At 42.9% G+C, this 9,690-nt stretch overlaps 1 protein-coding gene across 1 annotated transcript; it reads right to left on the reverse strand.

The window, feature by feature from the left end:
• Positions 1–3,943: 3,943 nt before the first annotated feature.
• LOC119804258 (Y-box-binding protein 1-like) lies at positions 3,944–4,819 on the reverse strand. Its single transcript, XM_038315732.1, has one exon. The coding sequence runs from the start codon at positions 4,817–4,819 to the stop codon at positions 3,944–3,946; it is 876 nt and encodes a 291-aa protein (XP_038171660.1).
• Between the last annotated feature and the right edge of the window lie 4,871 nt (positions 4,820–9,690).

The following is a 9,690-nucleotide window of genomic DNA, read 5'->3' on the forward strand; positions in this document are numbered from 1 at the left end:
ACTTTTGCTTTTGCCATGTTCAATTCAGACCAAGGCCCAATATTCTGAGTTGAGTGATAGAGGTGAGAAGCAAATTTCTCACCCTGATCTGCCCTGCTCTGGAGAATTTGGAGAAGCTGGGGAAAGATGTTCACTGAAGTCGACTTGTTTAGACAGGAAGACCTTGTGCCTGAATGCCTGTGACAGATGGGTGGAACACCAGTAGCTCCAGGTGCATTCTAGGCAGCTGCAGGACAAAGCTTTTCTACTGACGAAGGTGACTGTCTAGCTTCCCAAACCTCTTGCCTCAGGCCCTGCTTTCTGATTTGACCAAGAGTACATACCTCACCTCTCAGAAAACAGGGAACTGAAAAGTGAAGATGAGGTCCAAGACCAAATGAGGATGCCTGACCATTGCTTACAGTCTAGGAAGGGTGAGACTGTTATAAAGACAACAATCAACTGCCTAGTAGGTGGATACAGAAGTAGAAATGCCCTAATGAATGAGCTGTGCCCCTCCTCCATCTCATGAAAGAAAACCTAGTTTGCTTAGTTTCCACGCACCATTCTGATAAAAGAAATTAAATGTATCCTGTAGACATGAACGTGGGTGAAATTGATCATGGACTTGCAAGGCTCAATTCTTGAATGTGTCCCCAATGAGCAAATGCAGTGACAGTTTTACCATTGTGGCCATGGCAGACAGAGGGTTCGTTCCCCAGGGATGTGTGAGACCCTCAGTCCCCACTGTATTTTCTGACTCTAGATATAGCTGCTCAGAAGACCCTGAATGAAGAAAATGAGCTCCTCTCTGGGAATTATTCATAGTTTATCTGATGATGTCAAGTTGGTAAATTATACAGAACTGAAACCTGAACAAGACAAGTAGTCTTTTTTCATGAAGAAAGAAAGAGGAGACCATATCATGGCCTGTACCTCTGGCAGAAGCTGTCTACCCCATTAGAGGCGAGACCAGCTCCTGAAAACCAGGCCCAAAACTCTGGTGGAAAATATCCCATTTTATAAAGTCCAGGCCAGCTCCCTGAACACCAGGTAAGATCTTCCCAACTCTGTTGGTGTCTTCCCAATTTAACCCCAACTGCCCATCTCCTTCATGGCACCATATCCTGGCCCAGAACTCTGGGAGAGATCTCCTCTTCCAACAGAGGCCAGGCCAGCATCCTGGATCCCAGGTAAGACTGCCCCCACCATGCCCATTCTTGAGAACCCTATTCCAATTGCCCTTCCTGTCCTTGTCACCATATCCAGGCCCACTCCTCTGTTGGAAGGCTTCCACCTCATCAAAACCCAGACCAGCTTCTTGGAAACCAGGTAAGCCACCCCCATTTCCATACTGATAACTAACCAACATAACCCCAACTTATCCCCTGATCCTAGTGATGATGACAGCCCAGCCTGAAGTCTCTACTGGAAGCCCCCTTTTTCAACAAAGGACAGGCCAGCATCCTCAATAAGACTGCTTCTGACATTGTCTACTCTGGCTTAGCCTAACACTTATTGTCCCTCTTCTCCTTATCAGCTTATTCCTCTCCACATCTCTGGAGGAAGCCTTCTTCTCCATCAGAGGCCAGGCCAGAATTCTGATACCCAGAGACCAGACCACAATCCTGAACCTCAGTGTTTTAGGGTTTCTAGTGCTCTGTAGAGACACCATGACCACAGCAACTTCTATCATGAAATACATTTAATGGAGAGGATCACTTATACTTTCAGACGTTCAGTCCACTACCATCATGACAAGCAGCCTGAAACCATGCAGGCCAAGCTGGTGCTGGAAGAGTAGTTGAGAATCCTATGTCCTGTGGCAACAGGAAGTCATCTGAGACACTGTAACATATCCTGAGCATGGGAAACCTCAACGCCCACCCCATATTCGCACGTTTTCTTCATCAAGGCCATGCCTACTCCAACAAAGCCACACCTCCTAATAGTGCTACTTCCTGTGCGATTATGGGGACCAATTACATTTAGACTACCACATTCCATTGCCTGACCCCATAAACTTAACAATATCATAATGCAAAATTCCTTTCGTTCAAACTGAAAAATCTCCAGAGTCTATCATGGCCCCACCAATGTTTTAAAGTCCAAAGTTTCTTCTGAGATTCATGCAATCTCTTAATTGTAATCCCTTACAAATTCAAAATAAACATATCACGTCCTTCCAACAAGTAATGTCACATGACAGACATTGCCATTCCAAAACATAGGGAAGGGAGTATAGTGAGGACATACTAGACAATTGAAAGACTGACAGCCAGCTGGGCAAACTACAAACTCTGCATCTCCATGCCTGATGTCAAAAGACTCCTCAGATCTCCTACACTGTTCAGCTTTGCTGACTTCAGTAGACTTCATTCTCTTGGGCTGGTTCCACTGCCTGTTAGCAACACTCCTGGGCAGGTATCCCATGAATCTGACATCTCTAACACCTTGGGTCCTCAAGGCAACCCAGGCTTCAATTCCACAGCTTCACACAATGGTCTATAGGACTCTATTTAGGGACATCCCTGACACATGCCTGGAGTCAGCAGCTTTCTCTAGCCATGCAGCCAAATTCTATAGCCCTTTTCTTTCAGCCTAAATTCTAAAGTCAGTACCACCTTGTTGAAGCTGCTAAATTCCTCTGCTTACTTGGGTAGAACATGGTCCCATCATTCAGTTACATGTTCATCAGCTTTCTGTCCTTTGCTGCCTAACCTTGGCTGTCCTGAAACTTATTCTGTAGACCAGGCTGGCCTGAAACTGAGATTCACCACCCTTCCCAGTGCTAGAATTAGAGATGTGCCTTACCAGACCTGGCTCAAACTGTTCTTAATTCCTTTTTACATGTTGGAAATATAGCTGGGTGGGATCTGTTCCTGTGATTACCACTCGTTATATTCTATTTCTTAACCCATTTATCCCTGAACACAAAATGGAACAGTATTCCATTTCCTGGTGTTCTTTTTCTCCTCAAAATTGACATTTTGCAATTTTCTCAGCTTCAGCTTACTTCTTCTCTTTATAAATCTTCATTAGAGTTACCACTAATAACCACATGGCAAGTCTATACTACACTATTTTGAGATGTCTTTTGTTTATGGAATTAATTCAAAAGAGCATCATGCCAATTCCTTGGACAAGGGCAAAATGCAGCCACTTAATTCACCAAAATTTTGCAAGAATGATCAAAGGCAATATACTCAAATTCTTCTCCTTTGACATCTATTGAGTGAGCACCTAATATTTCAAATAACACTTAGCACCTTTGTTGTCCTTTCTCCTGCTAATATGGCCCATTAAGCAGAACTTAAAGTATTCCATGCTTCCATAACGCAAAGTAACATAGCCCAAAGTCTTCTAAATTAAAACATGGTCATGCCCACCCCACAGTTACATAGGTCCTCCAAAAATGTCTTGGACACTCTAACAAATCCATACCTCCTATTAATGCCACTCCCCATGAGAATATGTTGACCAATCATATTCAAACTATAACATTTATAGATTATGTCAACTCCCTACACAGGCTAGAAACCTCCTAGCCCGCCAGAAGCCAAGCCTACATCTGACACCCAGGGCACCATGCTACCACCAGAGTCCAGGCATTCCACTAAAGCATGTCCTGAATATTCCAACACAGCCTAAGAACAAGAAGTTGATCTTTTTGAATTAGTATTTAAGACCTTTAATGAGAGTTGTTGGCAGGTTGGTGACATAATTCAAAGAACATTAAAGGTATATTGAAAAAACCAAACTTTAACAAATAAAACCCCAACACATGTGTTAGGCAAAAACATGCTGCATAGTTAATGCTGATATTTCTAGTGTATCCGGGTAGCTGTCCAAAAGCAAGCTCCTGAGCTTCATTCCTTATTGGTGGTATTTTATATGCTTTCTTGTTGGATGATGAAGCTGCATGATGGTATAGTTGGTAAACTGGCCTTCATTCAGCCACACCCTAATCAGTCTTGGGGGTAGACAGCTTCTCATCTGGTGGATCTGATGTTTTTGATATCTCTTTCCCACCCGGTGGCTTGGGGTTCTCTGGGCGTCTTCGTTGGTGATTGATGTTGTAGGGATTTTGACGTTGAGGTGGCTGCTGACCTTGGTTCTCCTCTCCTTGATTTTCCACATAGTGTTCATTGCTGTCCTCTCTGGGCTGTCTTTGGCGAGGAGGGCCCCTGCGGAACTGTGTTCTGTAATTACGATACATATCCGGTCTAACTGGTGCACTTCGCCAGTTTGTGCCATGGTGGCCAGCACCCTCCATCACGTGTCTTTGCTGGACTTGTTGAGCTTGGCCTTCATGAGTGCATTCTGATTGCTCCTTCTTTTCCCCACTCTTGCTATTCCCATAATATTTCTGGGAATTGCGTGGACGACCCCTATGACCTGGGTAGCATCTATACTGGTTATGCTCTGAAGCATGTTTACTGCCTTGAACAGGCACTCCACCAGGACCCATAACATTTGCAGCCTCTGCACCCTTTTCCCCTTCAACAATATCAAACTCCACAGACTCTCCGTCTCCTACACTGCGAAGGTGCTTCTTGGTGGCATATTTCTTTATGGCAGACTTGTGTACAAATATGTCTTCTTTGGTGTCATTTCTGTTGATGAAACCATAACCCTTCTTTACGTTGAACCATTTCACTGTCCCCAAAACCTTCCTTGCTATGAGCGTCTTCTCCCCGAAGGCTGGCACTGCCGATGTGAGACTGCTTGGGATGTCACTGTCTGTGCTGCTGCTCATAGAGTCAGGCTTGGTGTCTGCAGCACTGAGGATGGCGCCAGGGGCAGCAGCTGGCTGCTGGGTCTTGGCCTCACTGTTCATGGCTGTTGTTGTGTTGACTCCAGTCTGCAGGGACTGCTGTGTCTCCTCCAGTGGTGTACGGGTGACTAGGTCAGCAGCCTCGGTGGTGCTCTCAGGGCTCTCTGGGGCCAGCTGTTCATTCCTGGTGTCCATCGACCTCAAGAAAATAATCTTAGTACCAACTTTGTGATGAGGATAGAGGTCCTTAAAGAGAGAAGAAAGGTATTCTTAAACAAACCAAGGAAAGGACAACCACAAAATTAGAGGTTATCAGCAAATCCCTTAAAACAGGATAAGAAATTCAATTACAAAAACAAACAGAGGTTAGAAACTATTCAAGACATGAAAATTGGAATAGAAGCACTATAGAAAAATACAAACTGAGGGAATTCTTCATTTGGAACATCTGGGTAAACAAATAGGAAATACAGATGCAAGCATCCCTAACAGAACACATGAGATTGAAGAGATAATTTCAGGTAGTAAAGACAAGAAAGAAGAAATGGATTCATCAGTCAAAGAAAATGTTAAATCTATACAATTCCTAACACAAAACATCCAGGAAATCAGTCACATCATGAAAAGACCAAATCTAAGAATAGGTATCAGAGGAGAAGGATCCCAGCCCCAAAACTCAGAGAATATATTGTACAGAACCATAGAAAATTATCCTGACCTAAAGTAGGATTTGACTGTAAAAATACAAGTAGTTTTCAAAACTACAAAGGGATGGATCAGGAAAGAATGACCCCACTCTACCTAATAAACCAACACCAAATTTGCAGAATAAGAAACAAATGTTAAAAGCTGCAAGGGAAAAAAGCCAAGTAAAATATAAAGGCAGATATATAAAAATCACACCAACTTCTCTATAGAGACTTCAAAAGCCAGAATGGTCTGGACAGCATTCTTTCAGATAATAAGAGCCTATCGATACCAGCACAGAGTAATAAACCCAGTAAAACTTTCATAGATGGAGCAAATACAATATTTCATGACAAAGTCAAATTTAAACAATTATCTTTCTAGAAACCCAGTCCTACAGATGGTGCTAAAGGAAAAGTCCAACACAAGGAAGTTAATGACACCCATGTAAACATAGGTAACAGAAAATCTCACACTGACAAAATCCATAGAAGCTGTATATGGACACACACACACACGCACACACACACACACACACACACACAGACACACACACACACACACACATGAACACACACAGACACACACACATAGACAAACACACACCAACCCACACACTCTACCATGACCTCTACCACCAACATAAGAACAGGAAGTAACAGTCAGTGGTCATAAATATCTTTCCACATCAGTGTACTGAATTCATCAATTAAAAGACATTGACTAAAAGAATGGATGTGATACCAGGACACTTTCTTTTGCTGCATACCAAACCCCCCTCAACATGAAAAGTAGATATTACCTCAAAATAAAGGATTGGGAAAAGCTTTTCCAATCAAATGGGCCTAACTAGCAAGCAGGTGTACCAATTCTAATATCTCACAAAATAGACATCTAAGAAAAATTAATGAAAAGAGATGGTGAAGGATATTTCATATGCATTAAAGGAAAAATCAACCAGAATGACAGTCCAATTCTGACCACATCTGCCTCAAATGAAAGACTCCCACTTTTATTTAAGAATATTACTAAAGTTAAAATCACACATCAAATAGTGGGAAACTTCAACACACCACTCTCACCAATAGACAGGTCTTTCAGACAGAAAATAAACAGAGAAATTATGGAACTAACAGATGTTATGAGTTAAATGCACCTACTGGATATCTTCAGAACATTTCATCTTTTTTTTTTTTTGGTTTTTCGAGACAGAGAACATTTCATCTTAACTCAAAAGTATAATCCTTCTTCTCAGCAACTCATTGAGACTTCTCTAAAAATTGATCACAGACTTGGTCACAATGCAGGTCTCAACAGATACAAGAAATCTGAAGTGACCCCTGTAACCTATTAGACCATCATGGCTTAAAGTTGGGTTTCAACAACAACAGAAACAATAGAAAACCCACAAACTCAGAGAAACTGAACAGCTCTCTATTGAATTACCACCCAGTCAATGAAGAAGAAAGAAATGAAAGACTTCCTAGAATTCAATGGAAATGTATGTACACCTTACCCAAATTCATGGGACACAGCGAACGTGGGCTAAGAGGAAAGTTCATAGCACTAAGTGCCTGCATAAAGAACTGAGAGAATTCTCATACCAGTGACTTCATAGTACACATGAAAGTTCTAGAACAAAAAGAAGCAGCCACACCCAAGAGGAGTAGACAGCAGGAAATAATCAAAGTCAGAGCTGATATAAACAGAATAGAAACAAAGAAGGCAATGTAAAGAATCAATTAAACAAAAGTTGGTTCTTTGAGAAAATCAATAATAAAGACAAATCTTTATCTGTACTCACTAAAAGACACAGAAAGAATATCCACGTTAGCAGAATCAAAAATCAAAACAGAGTCATAACAATAGAAACTGAGGAAATCAAAAGAATTATTAGGTCATTATTTAAAAATTTACTACACAAAATTGGAAAGTCTGAAAAAAATAGACAATTTTCTCTGTGTAAATGACGTACCAACTTGCAATCAACATGAGATAAGTAATTTAAACAGACTTATCACCCTCAAGGAATAGAAGCAGCATTTAAAAATCTACCAACCAAAAAGTGCCCAAGTTCAGATGGTTTCAGCACAGAATTCTATCAGATTTTTAAAGGAAAGCTAACAGCAATACTCCTCAAATTATTTCAAAAATAAAAACAAAAGATATATCTCCATAGTCATTTTATGAGGTTATAGTCTGCTATGCCCACGGCTGTCACGCCTGTGTAGCAGATAAATGAAACAAAGCTGAAGGGCTGGGGTCTGCGCTCCCAGGAGCTGAGCCCCAGGCGGTTCCCTGGCAATCAGCCACAGTCATGATTCCTGATCAGCAAACTCGCCCTTGCTAGCCCTGGCGCTGTATTGAGCTTTCCTGTTCTTTGTTTCTGTATTCTGTGTAGTTCTTTTATCTTGCCAAGCAGATCAAGATGTTCCAGGATATTACCAATAATAACCAAACTACTGAGGCATATTGGACTCTGGCTCGCTCTCTGCGAAAACTTATGGATACCCTAGAACAAAAAGAGCTCATGATAGGAGAGGCTAGCCAGAATGAGAAAGCCCAGGTGCATCTTAGATATGAGAGAAAGGCAGGCTATTTTTGACATTAAGAAACCAATTATTCACCATCGGAGCAAGCCTTGGGAGTATAACCCTAAAGAATGGTGTTTTGGGTTACCATGAGAACAGATATGATTTAGGGCTATGAGAAAGCAGTTGGTTAATGGTGTGAGACGGATTTCAAAGAAGAGCTCTGCCCACATGGCCCTAACCACAAGACATACTGGAAACAATCAATTGTCCGTAATCATTTCTCTCATGTAAAGCTTTTGATTATTGCCTGTAATCATTCTTCTCATGTAATTTGTTTGCCAACTTCCTTCTGTGATCCTATAAAACTGATGCTTGAACTTCAGTAAATTTGCAGCAGCATATTCAACCTTATTGAGTGTGGCTGTCATTTCCTCGCCGATTCCTAATTTCTCCTAGCCTTCACCCCTGTTCTCCCGCGGTCGGTGGTCTCCACGAGAGGCGGTCTGTGGCAATAGTCACAGTTATACACAAACCACACAAAGACTCAACACAAAGAGTATTACTAGACCAATCTTCTTCATGATCATAGATACAAAAATACTCAATAAAGTGCTTGCAAAGAGAATCTATAAAACATCAAAAAAAATCATTCACCATGATCAAATGGGCTTCATCTCAGAGATTCAGCAATGGCTGCACATATGAAAATCTTCCAACGTAATCCACCATATAAAGAAACTGAAAGGAGTCTTCAGGCTGGGGCTAGTCTCCCTGGCTACTGCCTCTCTCTTCCTACCCCACCCAGCTTGCACCCAGAAAAACCGTCCCTTCTTCCTCCCCTCTTCGGGTTCATAACATCTCCAGCTCAGCCTGATCAGGGCGCTGGGACTGTGTAGGGAGTGCAACTGGTGGACGGGAGTTTCTTTGTTTCAATAGCTTGCCTGCAGCAAGGTAGGCCCTCTCCAAACTCCCTGGCCAGCAAAGACACCAAATATTAGTACCAGAAGACACATCTGGGAGGTGAATGTCTTCCTGACCCCTAGGCAGCAGCCTGGGAGACGTACAACCACTCCCTGACCCCCTACACTTCCTAGTCTTCCGGCTGGGGCTAGTCTCCCTGGCTACTACCTCTCTCTTCCTACCTCATCCAGCTTACACCCAGTAAAACTGTCCCTTCTTCCTCCCCTCTTCGGGTTCATGACATCTCCAGCTCCAGGGCGCTGGGAATGTGTAGGGAGTGCAACCAGCGGGCAGGAGTTTCTTGGTTTCAATAGCCTGCCTGCAGCAAGGTAGGCCCTCTCCACACTCCCTGGCCAACAAAGACACAGGATCTTAATAACAGAAGACACATCTGGGAGGCGTCCCTCGCCTACCAGGAATCCCTGATTCAGTGCTGTGGAGTCCCTTCTGGACAGCCTACCCTAGTATATTCAAGTGTCCTGCTCCTGTACCAAAGCCACCTACCCAGAGGGGTGAAAGGCTGCCCTCAAGGCAGGTCTGAGGATTCCAGCAAGGGAGAGCTGGCTCCTTCAGATTGTGCTGCAAGGAATAGCTCCTGCTCTGGCACTGAGGAGATCCACCCAGATTCAGTCAGAGCAAAGATTGGACCAAGTCACCAAGTCTCTCCTAGCTCCATTTGAAGGAAGAGATGGGCAGGCACCAATGCAAGAACTCCAAAATACCGAAAGGCAACATGACATCACCAGAATCCAG

The sequence above is a fragment of the Arvicola amphibius genome, chromosome X, assembly GCF_903992535.2.
Source record: "Arvicola amphibius chromosome X, mArvAmp1.2, whole genome shotgun sequence".
Taxonomy (NCBI): Eukaryota; Metazoa; Chordata; class Mammalia; order Rodentia; family Cricetidae; genus Arvicola; species Arvicola amphibius.